We start from the raw sequence: 19,604 nt of genomic DNA on the forward strand, positions 1-19,604 counted from the left end.
TCCTGAGCAGCTGGGATTACAGGCACGTGCCACCATGCCCAGCTAATTTTTTGTATTTTTAGTAGAGACGGGGTTTCACCGTGTTGACCAGGATGGTCTCGATCTGTTGACCTCGTGATCCACCCGCCTCGGCCTCCCAAAGTGCTGGGATTACAGGGGAAATCAGACACTCTTATCAAGTAGGGCATCCCAAAGGCTTAGATGTCACCTCCTAGGCGCTGAGAGACCAGGCTCTCTTTGGGCCAGGTTAATGTCCTCACTACACAGGTGGGCACACCGAGAGGCCCATTCTACAGCCGAATCAACTGAGGTTCCCTCAGCCGGCCTCCAGGACACAGCCGAGCTAGCGGTGGTGCTTCCTCGGCAGCAGGCAGCGTCTTTCCTTCCTGGCCCAGGCCCAAGCCCAGGAGTGACACCGTCCCCATCCCTCCCCACAGGCCTGAGCCGGGCTGGGCTCCCGTTCGGGCTGATGCGCCGGGAGCTGGCATGTGAAGGCTACCCCATCGAGCTGCGGTGCCCCGGCAGTGACGTCATCATGGTGGAGAACGCCAACTACGGGCGCACAGATGACAAGATTTGCGACGCTGACCCTTTCCAGATGGAGAATGTGCAGTGCTACCTGCCGGACGCCTTCAAGATCATGTCACAGAGGTGAGTGGGCTCTCAGGACAGTTCATGGATGAAGCGACACCTAAAAGCACTGGACATCTGCTGGTACGCCCCTTCACCATTCATCTTTCTGTCATGCATTCAACACGTTTACTGAGCACTTACTAGGTGCTGGGCCCTGCACAAACAGAGGATAAGACTGAGTCCATTCCCCACAACGAGCTTGTGCCCCTACACAGGCCTATACCCATACACACACTGGCAAGTCCCTCCCCCACCAGCCTCTTACTTCCAAAGCTTCCATCCCAAGATTAGCCAGGTTTTGAGATGGAGTCTTGCTCTGTCACCGAGGCTGGAGTGCGGTGGCACGATCTCAGCTCACTGCAACCTCTACCTCCTGGGATCATGCAATTCTTCTGCCTCAGCCTCCCAAGTAGCTGGGATTACAGGTGTTCATCACCACGCCTGACTAATTTTTTTGTGTTTTTAGTAGAGACAGGGTTTTGTCATTGGCCAGGCGGGTCTTGAACTCCTGACCTCAGGTGATCCGCCTGCCTCGACCTCCCAAAGGAGGGAGGCATTACAGGCCTGAGATGAGCCACCATGCCCAGCCTTAGCAAGGGCAGTTTGGAGCTTGTAAAATATAAAGAATGGCAGGACAGAGCGAAGGTGTCATGGGAGGACTTGTCCCTTTATCCCAGACTTTTTTTGTTTTTGAGAGATGGTCTCTGTCGCCCAGGCTGGAATTCAGTGGCACAGTCACAGCTCACTGCAGCTCTGACTGCTCAGGCTCAAGCAATCCCCCGGCCTCAACCCCCTGAGTAGCTGGGACCACACCATGCCCGGCTAATTTTATTTTCGGTAAAAGTGGGGTCTTCTATGTTGCGCAGGCTGGTCTTGAACTCCTGACCTCAAGCAGTCCTCCTGCCTCAGCCTTTCAAAGTGCTGGGATGACAGGCATGAGCCACCCCACCCACCCATCCCAGATCTGAGAGGTCATCAGGCTTCTCCAGGGAGGATAAACCTGAGCACAGATGATGGAAGCACAGGCGTGTGAGTGATTGCGTGTGGGGTGAGTGCTTGAGGGTGTAAGACTAACAATGTGTCTGTGATTGCATGTATCTATAAGTGTGACTGTCTGTGTTTTTTTTTTCCTGAGACAATCTCACTCTCTTGCTCAGGCTGGAGTGCAGTGGTGCAATCTCAGCTGACTGCAACCTCCACCTTCAGGGTTTAAGCAATTCTGCCTCAGCCTCCAGAGTAGCTGGGATTACAGGTACCCACCGTCATGCCCAGCTAATTTTCGTATTTTTGTAGAGACAGGGTTTCCTCATGTTGCCGAGGCTGGTCTTGAACTCCAGACCTTAGGTGATTCGCCCACCTGACTTGACCTCCTGAAGTGCTGGGATTACAGGTGTGAGCCACCGTGCCCGGCCAGTGTATTTGAGTATGAGTGTGTGTGCATTTTTGAATGTGCGATTAAATGTGTTTTTGTGACTAAGTGTGTCTCTAAGTGTGTGTGAACAGGTATGGGTGTGTGCAGATGAATGTGATTAAGCATATGTCTTTGTGTCTGTTTTTATGAGTGACTGTGTATTCTGGGTGGGTGGGTGTGTTGGGGTGTGTGTGTGAATATGGGTGTATGTGTTTGTGGGTGAATATGTAGTTATAGGTCTGAGTGTTTGAGTATGTTTAAGTGTATGTGAGCAGGTGTGGGTGTGAGCATGTGTGTTAGTGTGTTTGACTGGCGGAGACGTGTGTTTTCATGTCTGAAGGGTGGGGTGGATAGGTAAGCATCTGTCGGGGTGGATGGGTGTGGCTGTGTCTTTGTGTGTTTAAATGTGTCTGTGGGTAGATGTGTGTATGTGGACGAGTGTGTGTGGTTGACTGGGAGTGTATTTGTATTTCTTTGAGTGTGTGACTGTGTGTGTGAGCTTGGAGGGGTTGCCCCAGGCTGAGGCATCACGTGTGCAAATCTTCAGAAGCCTCTCTCACATCCACAGTCAGTCCATATAGAGCCAATCAGCCCTTCCTTCAAATTACACCCAGGCTGAATGTGGTGGCTCACACCTGTAATCCTAGCACTTTGGGAGCCCAAGGTAGGGGGATTGCTTTAGGCCAGGAGTTCAAGACCAGCCTGGGCAACATAGCGAGACACTGTCTCTACTAAAAACTAAAAAATAAATTAGCCAGTCATGTTGGTGTATGGCTGTGGTCCCAGCTACTCAAATGACTGATGCAGGAGGATCACTTGAACCCAGAGTTAGAGGCTTCAGTGAGCTATGATCCCAGCACTGCACTCCGTCCTGGGTGACTGAGTGAGACCCTGTCTCTTAAAAACAACAACAACAAAAAGGCCAGGCGGGTGGCTCACGCCTGTAATCCCAGCACTATGAGAGGCCGAGGCGGGTGGATCAGCTGAGGTCCGGAGTTTGAGACCAGCCTGGCCAACATGGTGAAACCCTGTTTCTGCCAAAAATGCAAAAATTAGCCAGAAATGGTGGCATGCACCTGTAGTCTCAGCTACTCAGGAGGCCGAGGCAGGAGAATCGCTTGAACCCGGGAGGCAGAGGTTGCAGGGAACCAAGATCACGCTACTGCACTCCTGCCTAGGTGACAGAGCAAGACTTTGTCTCAAAAAAACCAAAAATGTGTTACTGGGGGATCACTGAGAGCCCCAGGAGAGCAGGAGAGGTTGGCCAGGGGGTGAGAGTGTTCAGGTGGCTGAGACAGCTGGGCCGGGCTGCAGGCGCCTCATCATCTCCTCCTCCTCTCTGTGTCTTAAACTGCCATTCCTCTCCAGGAATCTTGCCCCTCTTCCCTGCTTCCTGTCTCCTGTCACCCCTGCGTGGCTCCAGCCTTTGGTTAGGCTGTGCACCCCCTCCCTGAGAGCCCCCTCCCTCCTGCCTCTCCAGATTCTCCCTGCTGACTTCATCCAACACCAGCTTTGGGGGACTGCATTCTTACCATCATCTCTCTAGCACCTAGTACAGCATCTGGCCCAGTTCCAATCTCCATGGGGAATGCCGTGCAAAACAGTTACTGGGGCTGAGGGAGTACACTGAGGCCTCTGGAGTCCCATCCAGGATTTGCCGGGGGGCCTCAGTCCTGTCTCCCCCGCTGCTCCACATCCATGCCTGGAGACTTTTTTTTTTTTTGAGATGAAGTCTCGCTCTGTCCCCCAGGGTGGAGTGCAATAGCACAATCTCGGCTGACTGTAACTTCCGCTTTCTGGATTCAAGTAATTCTCCTGCTTCAGCCTCCCAAGCAGCTGGGACTACGAGCATGCACCACCACACCTGGCTAATTTTTTGTATTTTTAGTAAAGACAGGGTTTCATCATATTGATCAGGCTGGTCTCAAACTTCTGACCTCGATTGATCTGCCAGCCTTCGCCTCCCAAAGTGCTGGGATTATGGTCATGTGCCACTGCACCTAGCCTAGGTATTCACTTGTTGGTGGACATTTGGGCTGCCTCCACTTTTTGGTGATTGTGAATAACACTGCTGGGAGCATGCATGTACAAAGGTCTGCTCTAACACTGGTTTTAAATTATTTTGGGTACAGTAGTCCCCCCTTATCCACTCGGGAAATGCTCCAAGAACCCCAGTGGATGCCTAAAACTGCAGAGAGCAACTGAACCTTATATGTACCACGTTTTCTCCTATACATCCCTAACTATAATAAAATTTAATTTACAAATTAGGCACAGCTGGATGCGGTGGCTCATGCCTGTAATCCCAGCACTCTGGGAGGCCGAGACCAGCTGATCACTTAAGCCCAAGGGTTCGAGACAAACCTGGGCAACATGGCGAAACCCCATCTCTACTAAAAATGCAAAAAAATCAGCTGGGTGTGGTGGTGCATGCCTGTAGTCCCAGCTACTCAGGAGGCTGAGGCAGGAGAATAATCAGCCTGGGAAGTAGAGGCTGAAGTGAGCCATGATCACACCACTGCTCTCCATCCTGGGCAACAGAGTAAGACCCTGTCTAAACAATAATAATAATAAAATAAAATAGGCTGGGTGTGATGGCTCACGATTGTAATCCCAGCACTCTGGGAGGTGAGGCAGGTAAATTGTTTAAACCCAGGAGTTTGAGACCAGCCTAGGCAACATGGCAAAACCCCATCTCTATTAAAAATACAAAAATTAGCAGGGTGTGGTGGTACATAACTGTAGTCCCAGCTACTTGGGAGGCAGAGGCTGGAGGGTCACTTGAGCCTGGGAGGCTGGGGCTGCAGTGAGCCAAGATTGTACACTGCACTCCAGCCATGGTGACAGAGTGAGACCCTGTTTCAAAAATAATAATAATAAAATAGCCACAGTAAGAGACTAACAACAATAATACATTTTAGTAGTAAATTATTGTTACATAGAATAAGGGTTACCTGACCATAAGCACTGTGATACTGTGACTGTCGACAGATAAATGAGATGACTGCTAGCGACAACAGACAGGGAGCAGATCCAGCGTGGACACGTCGCATACAGCATGAGATTGCATCAGGCTACTCAGAACAGCACACAACTTAAAATTTATGAATCGTTTGCTGCTGGAGTGCAGCGGTACTATCTTGGTTCACCGCAACCTCTGCCTCCTGGGTTCAAGTGATTCTCGTGGCCTCAGCCTCCCCGGTAGCTGGGATTACAGGTGTGCCCTACCACGCCTGGCTAATTTTTATATATTGAGTAGAAATGGGGTTTCACCATGTTGGCCAGGCTGGTCTTGAACTCCTGGCCTCAAATGATCCATCCGCCATAGCCTCCCAAAGTTCTGGGATTACAGGCGTGAGCCACCATGACACCTGATCCCAGTGAGTGAGTGAGTGAGTGACTGATTGACTATTTGAGATGGAGTCTCGCTCTGTTGCCCAGGCTGGAGTGCAGTGGTGTGATCTCGACTTACTGCAATCTCTGCCTCCTTGGTTCAAGTGATTCTCCTGACTCAGCTTCCCAAGTAGCTGGGATTATAGGCGTGCGCCACCATGCCCAGCTAATTTTTGTATTTCTAGTAGAGATGGGTTTTCACCATGTTGGTCAGGCTGGTCTTGAACTCCTGACTTCATGATCCGCCCGCCTTGGCCTCCCAAAGTGCTGGGATTACAGACGTAAGCCACCGCGCCCAGCCAGTGCTCTATTTTTAAAGAAGAGGGTGAGGCGGATGGATATAGACCTTCCCATGTCCCTTCCTGCCCCACCTTTTTCTCCCTCCCTGCTAGATCCTTAGTCCCTTCTTGAGTGTCTGCTTGTGTTCAGTACCCTTGGTTAACAGCAGGACTGAAGGGGAGACACAGGGCCTCTTCTGCTCCATACCTGTCTGGAAACGTCTCAAACTGTGTCCATGCCTGTGTCCTGCCTGGCCTAGCCCCAGCCTGCTGCAAGGAACAGAGACCCTGACAGAGGGGACAGAGAGACAGACAGCAGATGAGACACATCTTTTTGTTGTTGTTAAATACGTTCCCCCTTACATGCTACCAGCCCCTTGGGAAGTTGACAGTGACTTGGAGGAGTTCCCTCTTGGGAACTGAGAATGGCTTTTCCCAGGGGACGCACTCTCCTGGCTGCCCTGGCTATAAGTCTGCACAGCAGCACTGCCCAAAGGGTAGGACGTATCCACGAGATGGTGTGAAGTGGACACAGCTGGACCCTGAACAGTTCATTGATCGTGTATCTGCAGAGGCACCACCTCACGTGTGCGGCTTCACATGTATTACTCTCCATTGAACAATGAAGGGGCTTTAAAGTCCATGTAAAGAAAACTGCCAAGGATATAATAGTGTTGGCTATACTCAGAATGAAAGTGATGAGGGTTGGTCAGGAAAGCACTGTTTAGGGGTGACTCCTCCTTCTCAGCCCTGAGCATGATGCTGTGCTGGGGCTGAAAGTAGAAGAACCCTGATGGGAAAGAGAGAGCAGGCAGGAAATGGAAAACAGTGCCCACACAAGGCCTCTGGGCTTGTTGTGTTAGCCTGTTCTTACACTGCTATGAAGAAATACCTGAGATTGGGTAGTTTATAAAGGAAAGAGGTTTAATTGGCTCATAGTTCTGCAGGCTGTACAGGAAGCCATAGCGACTTCTGCTTCTGGGGAGCCTCAGGAAACTTACAATGCTAGCAGAAGGCGAAGGGGACGCAGGCACGTCTTACATGGCCGGAGTTGGGCGGGGGGGAGCTGGACGTGGTGGCTCATGCCTGTAATCCCAGCACTTTGGGAGCCCGAGGCAGGTGGATCACGAGGTCAGGAGTTCGAGACCAGCCTGGCCAAGATAGTGTAACTCCGTCTCTACTAAAAATACAAAAAATTAGCTGGGCATGGTGGCACGTACCTGTAATCCTAGCTACTCGGGAGGCTAAGGTCGAGAACTGTTTAAACCCGGGAGGTGGAGGTTGCAGTGAGCTGAAATTGCACCGCTGCACTCCAGCTTGGGCAACAGAGGGAGACTCCATCTCAAAAAAATAAAAAATAAAAAGAGAGCGGGGGAAGTGCTACACACTTTTAAACAACCAGATGTCAGCAGCACCAAGGGGATGGTGCTAAACCATTCATTAAAAACCGCCCCCACCATCCAGTCACCTTCCACCAGGCCCCACCTCCAACACTGGAGATCACAATTCAACATAAGATTTGGGTGTGGACACAGATACAAACTATATCACTTGGTTTTCAGCTCCACTGCCTCTTCCCAATTTGGAGGAGTCTGTGACACCCTGACTTGGAACATGCACTGCTCCCAGCCCATTCTATGTCTTTCTTTCCCAATGCCCTGTCTCTCTTCCACAGGTGTAACAACCGCACCCAGTGCGTGGTGGTTGCCGGCTCGGATGCCTTTCCTGACCCCTGTCCTGGGACCTACAAGTACCTGGAGGTGCAGTACGACTGTGTCCCCTACAGTGAGTCATTTTGTTCCTTGTGCAGACATGGGCCCTTCCCCCATGAGTGAGTGAGGAGGAGACACCTTGACCCATCACACAAGTGTGCACATGCATGGGGCCTGGGCACAGGGGGGACAGCCAGGCCTGCTCCCTCCAACACACATTCTCTTCTCCCAGACACCACTGTCCACACTCAGTGCCTGCTCCCCCGCCTCACAGACCGTCCCCTCCTGTGGAAGCACCTTTCCCAGCTCTCCTTACCCCAGCCCCCTCACCCTGCTTCTTCATGCACCCTGTGCTCATTTCCACACTTCCAGGCCGTGGTCCTGTGTGCTGCCTGGCACACTTACATCTCTCTCCTCCCTTGGCCTCGATACTTTTCTTGCCCATCTGCCTCCCTTCTCTTCTTACATCCCTTCCTTTTCTGACCCTTCTCATCCACCTTCTCTTCCTCTCATTCACCCCATTGCCCCTCTCAACACCTTCTTTCTGTAGGCACCCTCACTCCCCACACGCCCCTTCCCAATCATGGAAGCTAGACTATAAACCCATAGAGTGGCAGACCACCCTTTGAGGCCTGGTGGCAGATCCAGGGTGAAGGCCTGGGGAACATTTTCAATAGATTCATAGCTCCCCATTGGTTTCCCCATTATCACGTAGCACTTCCTGTCTGCAAAGGAAGTGCCGCCATGTTTGACTGAGGGTGGCATGAAGAAAGTGATCTGGGGAGCCAGAAGCCTGGCTGTCTTGCACCTGACCAAGGGGAGCAGACAAAGACAGGGTCTCTCCTCCTCAGCACCCTGTCCTTGACATCGCCTTTTTCCTGCCCTCTCTCCTTCCTCCCTCCTTCCCGTTATCCCTTCCCCTCTCCTCCCACAATGGGTTCCATGTAGCCAGCCTGGTGGTAGGGCCTCCGGGCAGAGTGGGGAGAAGCAGGGCCACCAGGGTGTCTGAGTGTGGCGGGCCAGGGTTGGGGACCAAGAGGCCCTCTCCCTCCTCTCCCATCCCACCCCAACCTTCCCTGCCAACCTTTGATTTCTCCTCGCAGGTGACTCGATGCTGGGGAAACAGGATCCCTTCTGTGCTTCCATAATTTTCTTCTTTTACTCCTCGTCCTTTCCTTTCAGCACCTGAGGCCTTCAGCTACCACCGAGGGGGATGCCCATCTGCTCCTTGAAGCCTCCCCACAGCACTGGGGACACGGCCGACCCCCGAGGCTGGGATGGCAGGGAAGCGGGGGCCGGGAGGCAGTGAGCTCAGCATAGAGGGGCAGTCAGATGGGTGTAGTTTCAAGGCTCAACTGGGCTCTTGAGTTTTTTGTCTTTGAAATCTTGAGCAAATTACTTAATTTCCCTGAGCCACTATGGAAGGAGGTGTGAGTTCGAGAGATGATGTGTGAGAAGTGCCTGGCCCAGGGCCGACCGCAGAGTCGCTCCTGGTGGCAGGGTTTTGAGTGTCGAGTGTAAACTTGCCAAGGGCAGAGGCTTCATCTTCATCTGCCGCCCCAGCGCCCAGACCCATGCCTGGTTCAGAATGTGCTCAGTAATAGTACTAATGCCCTTTAAGCCAGCTGAGCCTGTTTATTCATCTGTGATGGTGTAGGGGGGTCAAACACCTTCCCTGGGAAGCTGCAAGGAATAGCGACAGTGTGTGTCAACCTTGTGTGTGCCCAAGCTTTAGATGCAAAGGAAATGGTGCCTGCTTCTGCTTTTGCCAACCATGTGGCCTCACGTCACTGAGCCTCAGTTTTCCCATCTGTAGACAGGTTCTTGAAAGACGGCCCATGAGGTACCTAGCATAGTGGCTGGCCCCTTGTGAGTGCTGGACATTTCGTAGTCTTTGCTTTTGTTGCAACTTCTTGTAATGCCTCTTGTCAATTATGATTATTGCTATGGTAATAGAAATTAAAATAATAATGGATCATGAACCCAACTTCTCTTGAGATAAAGGGCAAAAAAACCTCCGTGGTCCAAGTGGAAGCCAAAGCAAGTAGACGAGACACTCAGGTCAAGCAGCAGAAAAGAAGGTAGGGCAGGAGAGGAGCTGAGAGACCTCCTGGAGCCGAGGCCCTGAGTGTGGTCCAGGGGCCACAACCCACAGAGACAGGCGGGCTCCAGGGACGGAGGGCAGGACAGTTCAGAGGATGGGCAGCCGCCTGTCTGATGGAAGAGAGGTAGCCTAAGCCCTAGGGGAGACAGGAGGCACACATACGCTGTAGATGTTGGGGGCAGAGCTAACTCCTGATCCTCCAGAGGAAGGAGGCTGGAGTTAAAAGAGGACAGGGAGGCCAGGCACTCCCTTGTCCCCCCAAATGTTCGCTGAGCATGTACTGAGTGCTAGGCCCTGGGTGAGGCGCCGGAAAGGGAGCCAGAGGCCACCCTGCAGAGCTCCCTGATGGAACCTTCAGAGAGGGGCCAGGAGAACCAGTCCCTCTGGTTAGAAGTTCCTGAGGTGCCAGGGATGCAGAGGGGAGCAGCCTGGGCAGTAACCTGGCCCAGGGCTTCAGAGGCTGGGGTGACCCCAGTGCTGGTGTGGGTGGCAGGGGGCACGTGATGTGTGGGGACCCTCCCACACACTGGACAAGCCCTACTAACGCTGGATTTGCTTTGCAGCTGAGCACAGTCTAACCGTGCCCCTTCCTCCCCCAGGTGCCGCCCGCCCACAGGGCAGCAGGCAGGGCGGAGCTCCCAGCTCCTGGGCCCCTGGGCCCTGGGTGGGTTAAGCAGAGAAGCTGAGCCTCGGGCTTGCCCCGGGGGAGCCTGGGAGCTGTCTGTGCCCCCACCTGCTGTCCCGCCCAGTCTGTGTCCCCTATTCCCCCCACCTCTCTGCCTCCGTCTCCCCGACCCTGGGTCTCTCTGGGGCCCGGGTGCATCCGCCTGTCTGCCTCTCTGTCGTTCTGTGTCTGGCTCTGCCACCTTCTCTCTGTGTTTGCTTCTTCTGGGTTGTGAGGGCTTGGGGGAAGTCAGCTGGACCTGGATGAGGCCAGCACAAAGGGGAAGCAGTTCAGCCTGTTTCTCGGCTGGGTGGGGGCCCAGGCCCTGGGAGACACTGAACCCCTTCCCCTGGGGCCCCTGGTTCTAGCAGGAGGGCAGCAGGCAGGGTGGGAAGGAAGCCGAGTGGCTCCTCTACCCCACCACTCCCTGGTGCCCCCTCTGACCAGAGCCCACCTCCCACCTGGGGCTCCCCACTTGCTGTCCCCTCTGCACCAAAGGTGCCCCCTCCCACCTGAGGGCTCTGTCCACCTGCCTGCCTGTATCCGCCTTCCACCCCTGTGTCTCTGTGTCTCTTCCCTCCTGTGTGTGTCCCCCTCGTCCCTCTGACGGTCTCCCCGGCACCCTCTTGCCCCACCTGACTCCCCTCAGAGGAAGGGACCTGGGGGCGGGGGCCTGAACTGATGCTACGGAAGGGGTTGGGGAAGCAGGAGCGAGGAAGGAAAGGAAAAGGGGGCGTGTTGCCAGAAAAGAAACGAAAGCAATTTAATCTCTTTTTTTTTCTCTTTTTTTCTTGCACATTTTTTTTTCAATTTGTTTTCTCTCTCTCTTCCGATGCTTAAAGTAGAAGTGGAGCAGAAAGGTAAACGCACTGTTACCAATGCTAACCCCTAACTCACACTTTGTTCTACCTGTACCATACTTATGTGACCTGCCCTCCCTCCCGGCCCCTTCTTCTCTCCCCCACCCACACTCGGTCCGGTCGGTATCCCCCACCCCGGGTTGTCCTCCCAGTGGGGCCAGCCCTGGTGCGGCCACGGGCATCTCCACCCTCCAGATACCCACGGAAGCTCCTCTCTGAGCTTGGGCAGGATTTTCTCTCTTGCTGTTTCTGTCTGTCTCTGTCCCTCCTTCCTGGTCCCTGGCCCTTTCGGGGGACCTGGCCCTCTCTCATACTTCTTTTGCCTCCTTCAGGAGAAGTGTATAAGCATCCAGGGCGGGTGGGGAGGGAGGGACTCCCTTCCCCGGCTCCCCCCCTGGGGCACCGGGTGAGCTGTCTCTCTCTCTCTCTGTCTCTCCCCTCTCTCTTCCTCCTTCCCCTGCACCTTTTATAACATGTTTCTGGTTCAGGGGAGGCGGGATGGAGGGGACACTACTGTTTTCCTTTTGGGGAGCAGATTCCTCCTATGTCTCGGGCTCCTGGTGGCTTAAGTTCCTTCTGGTTTGACGTTTCCAAGGCCCAGAGCTGTTTTGGAGCACGGAGCACCAGTCCTCCCCACCCCCAACCCGATCCCCATCTCTGACCAGCTGGGGGCCCAGCCCTGGGGAGGGGTGTCAGCTGTCCCCAGCCCTGGGAGGGGGTAGCCTGCCAAAAAATGAAAAATGAGGGCGAGGGGGTGGGGGCGGGCATCCTGGAGCGGGGAGCGAGGGGTGGGGGAGCGTGTTTTCTGTTTCTTTCACACTTGCAAAGCTGCAGTCAGGGTTTCTTCTGGGCTGTTGTGGTTAGAGGACCAGGGGAGAGGGGCGGCGGGCGGGGGTGCACAGTCTGGGGACTTCCACAGACTCTGTAATTTCAGGCAGAGAACTCCCTAGTGCATGGGATGGGGCTGTCCATTATTGTCGGGTGCTGCTGCTGAGGGGCGCTTCTAGGGTGGGATGTTAGGGATGACCATTTCCTCCCCAGGAAGTTTTGGGAAATTGACCCATCTGAGGCTGGCAGCAGTGGGCAGGGCTGGAGGAGGTGGCCTTTAGGGATCCTTTTTGCCTTGAAATTACGGTGGTCTGTGGAGCATCCCTTATGAAGGAGGTGGGGCAGGGTCCCTCTGAGCTGCTCCCCTCCCCGTCTTCCCCTCTCCCCCATCTCAGAGAGGCCTGGGCTACTGGCCTGAGGTCCGCCCCCTCACCGCACCCCTCCACTCTCCGCTCTCTCTCCTGGAGTCTCTCTCCCTCCCAGCACCAGCCACTCTTCTTGCAGGCCCACTGGTTTGGATGCGACACCACTGGAGCTTTTCTCTTCGAGGGCCAGGGCAGGGCGGGTGGGGTGACGGGGCAAAGGAGGGAAGAGGCGGGATTGGGAGCTTGGTGCTGGGGAAGGGGCCTTGCTGTCCAAGGCCCCAGACAGACCCTTCCTCATCTTCTCCCCCTCTCCCTGGGGTTGACCTCTAACCACGTTTTTCCTCCCGAGACCCTCTAACCAGGTTAGGCTCTGAGGCCTCCCACCTTCCCCTTCACACAAACACGTCCCCTCAGATGCCACACACCTCACGGGGGGAGGTGGGGCAGGGTGGTGACCGGCTTGGGCAGAGGCCAGTGTGCTGGATGGAGGGTGCAGGCCAACCCCTTGGGGCATCAGGGACAGGGAGATGGCCAGTTGCCAGGGCCCAAGCCAGGGTCACTCTGGATCCTGCCCAGCTCTGTGTCCCAGACTCCCCTCCCTGTACAAAAACTACATGCTCCTGGCTGCTTCGTGCCAGGGGTCCCTGAGCCACCCTGTCCCCAGTGCTGTGAAGGGAGTGCTGCCTTTCCTCTCCCTCCCAAGCCTGCCGGTAGTGGGGAATGAGGACTATCTCTTACCCAAGCTCATCTTGCCACTGGGCTGACCCCCAAGCTGGTGCCAGGTCCCAACCCTCCCTGTTCCCCTCGGGGCCAGCTGCTTTGGTGACAGGCCAAGCAGGAGCAGAGAATTCACTGCAAACCCCCCACCCTCGCCCCAGTGCCCTCGCCCTGGCCTGTGCGTGGGTTCTGCTAGCGGGGAGGTAAGGGAGGCCCAGCCATCCTGGATGGAGGGGTGCGTGGATGTCGGCACTTTGGGAGGAGGTGGGGGGTCTGGCCACACTGACCCCCGGATCAGTCAAGGGGAGGCTAGAAGTAGGTGGCACTGGGACGTGACTGGGCAAGGGTGGGCTGGCCAGCAGCGGCCAACGAGATGCAGTTGAGGTTTTCCTCCTTTTCAGGGATTGGGGGGGTGGGGCGGGGCCCCCCACCTTTCTGACATCAGCGCTGCCTTGGTCCCTCCTCCCGAGCCGGGGATGGTCGCAGGTAAATCGGGGTCCGGGCCAGGGGAGGTGGGGGGCCTGGCTGGGGCGGGCTGGGTCTTTATCCTAGCGCCTGGTTCCCTCCCCTGCCCCCTCCGAACTGGACCTGGGACTGCCCCCCCGAGGGGACCCTCAGTCGGGCCTGGGACTTGGAGTGAATTCTCTGCTCACCCCTCTCTCCTCCGCCAGCACTAACCCTTTCTTCCCAGGTGGTCTCCAGTGCGGCCTCTCACGGAGCCAGGATCTCGCCAAGTCCCCACATCCCCTTGTCTCTCTTCCCTCTGCACAGCTCTCCTCTCCCTCCCCAACTCTCCCGGGAGTCTTGTTCCTCTCCATGTCCCCACCCCCACCCCCACCCCTGTGCACAGTGCCACTGTCTGCTGCTGAGCCAAACCCCATGAGAGACCCTGCCGGCTGGGGGCAGGGCAGGGCACCCTCCAGGAGGGGCCAGACTCTTCTGTTCCCTATCCTAGCCTGGGAGCTGCCTCTGGGAATCCCTTCCTCAGCTACTGACTTCGTGGGTACTGGGTGCGGGGTGAGACACAGGCTGCATCAGGAACCTGGGGAGAGAGTTGAAACCCCTATCCTTCCCCCAGCCTGGAATAGGGGGACACTCCTGACACCCACAGTGGGTATAGAAACATCATTCTACCTTGCAATTTTTGCAGGAGGAAGAAAGTAGAGTTAAAAAAAAAAAAATTGGGTGTGGTTGGTGAAGGATGGGACCCTGGACCCTAGCTCTTCCCTAGGTGGCAGAGAGGAGGGAGAAGGGGCCGGGTGCTGAGTCCCTGGACAGACTGTAGTGGGGAGAACTTGCCCCCACTTAAATCACATGGGACCACCTCTGGGAGGGTTCTTGCCAAACTCCTCCCCAGCCTGTGGGGTCTCTAGCAGCCAGGGAAGGGAAGAGGGCACCACCTCCCCTCACTAACCCCACTCTTAATGGCCTCCAGGATTCACATCTCCAGGGAGAGGGGCAGCTGGGCAGGGTTGGGGGAGGGGGGTCGGGTCCCAGCCCGGAAACCCCCTTCCCATCACCAGCCCTACCAAGCAACCGTGACTGCAGCAGCAGGAGGGGACGACCTGGCTCCCCACCCAGCAGCGTGACCAACTTGCCTCTCTCCTCCCTCTTTCTCTTTTTTCCCATTTACCTCTGCCCCTCTTCTCCCATCTCTTCCCCTCCCGCCTGCCCTGCCCAGTCTTCGTGTGCCCAGGGACCCTGCAGAAGGTGCTTGAGCCTACCTCGACACATGAGTCAGAGCACCAGTCTGGCGCGTGGTGCAAGGACCCGCTGCAGGCTGGTGACCGCATCTATGTGATGCCCTGGATCCCTTACCGCACGGACACGCTGACTGAGTACGCCTCATGGGAGGACTACGTGGCCGCCCGCCACACCACCACCTATCGCCTGCCCAACCGCGTGGATGGCACAGGCTTCGTGGTCTATGATGGCGCTGTCTTCTACAACAAGGAGCGCACGCGCAACATTGTCAAGTATGACCTGCGGACGCGCATCAAGAGTGGGGAGACGGTCATCAATACCGCCAACTACCACGACACCTCGCCCTACCGCTGGGGTGGCAAGACCGACATCGACCTGGCGGTAGACGAGAATGGGCTGTGGGTCATCTATGCGACTGAGGGCAACAACGGGCGGCTGGTGGTGAGCCAGCTGAACCCCTACACGCTGCGCTTCGAGGGCACGTGGGAGACGGGCTACGACAAGCGCTCTGCGTCCAACGCCTTCATGGTGTGTGGGGTCCTGTACGTGCTGCGCTCTGTGTACGTGGACGACGACAGTGAGGCGGCCGGCAACCGCGTGGACTATGCCTTCAACACCAATGCCAACCGCGAGGAGCCTGTCAGCCTTGCCTTCCCCAACCCCTACCAGTTCATCTCCTCCGTCGACTACAACCCTCGGGACAACCAGCTGTATGTCTGGAACAACTATTTCGTGGTGCGCTATAGCCTGGAGTTCGGGCCACCCGACCCCAGTGCTGGTGAGGACGACTCACTTCCAGGCATGGAGCCTGCCTGTTTTTGTCTCCACCCCACCCCGACCCCCACCCTCTGGGTCCCAGGGTGGGGAACCCCATCCTGTGAGCTCTTAGGGATTGGGAGGTAAAGGAAATTCACAGCATGTGACAGAGGCTGTTCTAAGTACTTCACAGCCATTAACTCATCTCCTCACAGTCTATGACACAGGGGTCCTTACTGCCCTGTTTTACACATGAGGACACTGAGGCCCTGCACGGGTAGGGGATTAAGTTATTTGAGGATTTGAACCCAGCCTCCCAACCATTGAACTGCACTACCTCTCCCGAGGGCTTGGGCACCTTTACCCCCTTGGATCCACCAAAATCCTGGGTGGAAGTCCAATATCCACAAAACCAAAGAGCTGAGCTGCTGATGTTGACTGGGTTGGGGGCAACTCCAGTCTTCTCTTGCACCCCTTAGCTGCCCTGCCAGCTCTGTGCAGTCCCACAGCTCCAGGAAGCCCAGTCTAATCCCATCTTGTTTGCAAAATGGGGAGCCGAGGCCTCACCAGAGGGAAGCAGCGTAGTCAGGTTACAGAAGCCGAGGTCAGCTAGAAAGAGGATGGTAGGTAGTGGTGGGGCTGACCTGGACCCAGGAAGGCGCCTCTCTCCTGATCATTCTCTCAGATATTATGGTACACATAGTGAACTTTTACCACCCTTTCATACTTTATATGGTCCTGTGGGCATAAGGGACTTTGGTGGGCACAGAGAGGCGAGGGGAGATCTACAACCAGACCCAGCGAGACCCAACATGTGTTTCCCCTTCAGGAGGTGGTGAAGGTGCTAGGATGGTCTGGGACCCCTGCCTAGCCAGGCACGCTGTGGCATGGCCCTGAGCATGGGGATGACCCTGTCTTGTATCCCCTCTCCAGGCCCAGCCACTTCCCCGCCCCTCAGCACGACCACCACAGCCAGGCCCACGCCCCTTACCAGCACAGCCTCGCCTGCAGCCACCACCCCACTCCGCCGGGCGCCCCTCACCACGCACCCAGTGGGTGCCATCAACCAGCTGGGACCTGATCTGCCTCCAGCCACAGCCCCAGCCCCCAGCACCCGGCGACCCCCAGCCCCGAATCTGCATGTGTCCCCTGAGCTCTTCTGCGAGCCCCGAGAGGTACGGCGGGTCCAGTGGCCGGCCACCCAGCAGGGAATGCTGGTGGAAAGGCCCTGCCCCAAGGGGACTCGAGGTGAGTACAGAGGCTGTGGCCAGGGGGCTAGGGGCCATGCCCCCCAGGGCTCAGCACAGATGAGCATGGGTGGGTGGTGGTGTCCGCTGGGGCAGGGGCTTTCTGAGGGCAGGGGTCATCCCCAGTGACCAGCAGAGCCCTGCACACAGGCCACTCAGCCAGTGCCCCTGGGCCCCCCTGCAGAACCTACAGGGAGCCTTCAGGAGGTGACCGGGTTCCTGGCCTCAGGCTGACCTGGGACAGCCCAGGAACAGCCAGCTTTACATGGGTGGCCAGCTGAAGTGCGAAAAGGGTGGGGCCGTGTGTCCTGGAGATCTGAGGGGAGGGTTGGCAGGTGCTTTGTGGTGGTGGGGGGTGCATTCTGAGATGAGCCTTGATGGAAGGTTCTAATTCTGGAGGCAAAGACGGGGCAAGAGGGAGAGCTCAAGAGGAAGTGAGTGGCGCCTCTCTTGACTGTCTGGCCCGCTTCATGTCTGTTTCTCTGTGTTTCCCTCATGTCTCTCTTTGCCCGCTCGTCCCCTGCTCCATCATCTTTCCCCCTCTTCATCCCATCCTTCTCTTCTTTTTGGCTCCCTTGTCTGTTCCTGTCTGTCTGTCCCTGCAGGAATTGCCTCCTTCCAGTGTCTACCAGCCTTGGGGCTCTGGAACCCCCGGGGCCCTGACCTCAGCAACTGCACCTCTCCCTGGGTCAACCAGGTGGCCCAGAAGGTACCAGCCACTGCCCCTCAAAGGCAGGCATATGTGCTCGGGCCCAGGGCCCAGCGGGGGTTATGGAGCAACTGGGGAGACACGGGCTCGCAGGTCTGGAAGGCAGGACTGTGGGGTCACTTCCCCAGCCCACAGAGGGAGCAGGGACAGATGGGGTGGGAAAGGGCAGACAGCGACGGGGAAGCGGAGAAAGATGGGAGAGGCTGCACAGGCCAGGGAACCCAGGGAGGGCAGGATGGTCCCTGACAGACCTGGATTCTCCCTCCCCACCCCCCACCTTATGCAGATCAAGAGTGGAGAGAATGCAGCCAACATTGCCAGCGAGCTGGCCAGACACACCCGGGGCTCCATCTACGCAGGGGACGTCTCCTCCTCTGTGAAGCTGATGGAGCAGCTGCTGGACATCCTGGACGCCCAGCTGCAGGCCCTTCGGCCCATCGAGCGCGAGTCAGCTGGCAAGAACTACAACAAGGTGGGGCCTGGTGGTGGGGCTGACCTGGTGCGGGGTCACCTGCCCCCAGTCTCCGGAAGTATCTGACCTGGTACCTTCCAGCCCGGCTGCCACCCCCACTCACTTCTCAGAGAGGAAGGAACCCCAAGGACTGCTGGGTGTCACTCCTGTGCTGCCCCAGATGGTCCTGGGGGTTGGGGATCCCTGAAGAAATGTCTTGCTCATAGCTCAGCCCTGGGTCAGTGGTAGCCATAGACGACAAAGCTATCCAGATATGACAGTACTGGGGTTAGGGAACCGGCACCCAGGGGCCTGGCCTGACATCACTTCCATCTCTTTCTAGATGCACAAGCGAGAGAGAACTTGCAAGGATTATATCAAGGTAAGACCTGAGGGGTTCCAGTGTAAGGACCATGGGCTCCAGCTGATGGGGGCTGTGGGGGGCCAGGGAATAGGGTTGGAGGTTGAGAAGAGGGCACACAGAGCCCACCCAGAGAAATTAGGGGGTATTAGGGGGCCTCACAGCACCATCCCCCTGCTTGTGCAGGCTGTGGTGGAGACAGTGGACAATCTGCTCCGGCCAGAAGCTCTGGAGTCCTGGAAGGACATGAACGCCACAGAGCAGGTGCACACAGCCACCATGCTCCTGGACGTCCTGGAGGAGGGTGCTTTCCTACTGGCTGACAACGTCAGGGAACCTGCCCGCTTTCTGGCTGCCAAGGAGAACGTGGGTGAGTGCCGCGGTCAGTCACCCAGGGCAAACTCAGACACAAACCTTAAACCACAGGGTTCTGGCCTGGAGGCCACAGGGGGGATACCCAGACCTTGGGCATCTTGCCACAGGGTCTCGTTATGCAACCTGAGCCCCTGGACTGGTAACAGACCCCAACTGTGTGTGCCTTGCCTTCCCCTGTCCCCACAGTCCTGGAGGTCACAGTCCTGAACACAGAGGGCCAGGTGCAGGAGCTGGTGTTCCCCCAGGAGGAGTACCCGAGAAAGAACTCCATCCAGCTGTCTGCCAAAACCATCAAGCAGAACAGCCGCAATGGTCAGTGCCCCTGGGGCCTCGGGTGGGGAGGCAGCCCCTCATCAGCCCTGTGCCACTGTCTCTGCGCCATTTATGGAGGGCAGTGGTCCTGAACTTCTCCCATGCTAGTGTAAAATTTCAGGGGATTCGTGGGTCCCCTGCCTGAGGGTGAGCCTTGCAGTTGCCAAGTTGGCTCCTGGGCCTCACAGCTCAGAGAGGTCAGGGCTTTGCCCAAGGTGACACGGTGAGAATGGGTGGGTCGGAGGCCCAGCCCCTCTGTGTCCCATCACTGCCCTGCTGTTGAGAACTGCTTTCGGCTGAACAGTGGTCTTGTGGACAGGGCTCCCTGACTCCCACCTGCCTAAGCTGTGGACTGGCTTCAGAGGTCCCAGTGGCCAGCGTGGCCAAGGGCTGAGGAGCTGGCTAAGCTGGGAAGCCAGGGGCCTGGACGGAGGTGCGCCAGCTGAGGATGCTGACACATCCAATCATGCCTGTCCTCGCCAGGGGTGGTCAAAGTTGTCTTCATCCTCTATAACAACCTGGGTCTCTTCCTGTCCACGGAGAACGCCACGGTGAAGCTGGCCGGGGAAGCAGGCCCGGGTGGCCCCGGGGGTGCCTCTCTGGTGGTGAACTCACAGGTCATCGCAGCTTCCATCAACAAGGAGTCCAGCCGCGTCTTCCTCATGGACCCTGTCATCTTCACCGTGGCCCACCTGGAGGTGAGCTGAGCTGCCCCCTCCCTCCA

General features: G+C 56.6%; 1 protein-coding gene across 7 annotated transcripts in view; it reads left to right on the forward strand.

Moving 5' to 3' along the window:
• Window positions 1-19,604, forward strand: part of ADGRL1 (adhesion G protein-coupled receptor L1) — a 58,475-nt gene that overhangs the window by 28,717 nt on the left and 10,154 nt on the right. For 2 of the 7 annotated variants that reach the window (XM_037727531.1, XM_037727532.1), the window contains exons 3-13: window positions 438-651; window positions 7,391-7,500; window positions 11,038-11,055; window positions 14,647-15,468; window positions 16,359-16,673; window positions 17,278-17,381; window positions 17,668-17,853; window positions 18,176-18,214; window positions 18,380-18,563; window positions 18,755-18,880; window positions 19,364-19,578. In XM_037727531.1, coding sequence (XP_037583459.1) covers window positions 438-651; window positions 7,391-7,500; window positions 11,038-11,055; window positions 14,647-15,468; window positions 16,359-16,673; window positions 17,278-17,381; window positions 17,668-17,853; window positions 18,176-18,214; window positions 18,380-18,563; window positions 18,755-18,880; window positions 19,364-19,578 — 2,333 coding nt within the window. The remainder of the gene's footprint in view (window positions 1-437; window positions 652-7,390; window positions 7,501-11,037; window positions 11,056-14,646; window positions 15,469-16,358; window positions 16,674-17,277; window positions 17,382-17,667; window positions 17,854-18,175; window positions 18,215-18,379; window positions 18,564-18,754; window positions 18,881-19,363; window positions 19,579-19,604) is intronic. The other 5 variants (XM_037727533.1, XM_017497625.2, XM_017497629.2 and 2 more) reach the window with 5 other exon arrangements.

This window comes from Cebus imitator, unplaced genomic scaffold (genome assembly GCF_001604975.1).
Source record: "Cebus imitator isolate Cc_AM_T3 unplaced genomic scaffold, Cebus_imitator-1.0 Scaffold234, whole genome shotgun sequence".
NCBI classification, from domain to species: domain Eukaryota; kingdom Metazoa; phylum Chordata; class Mammalia; order Primates; family Cebidae; genus Cebus; species Cebus imitator.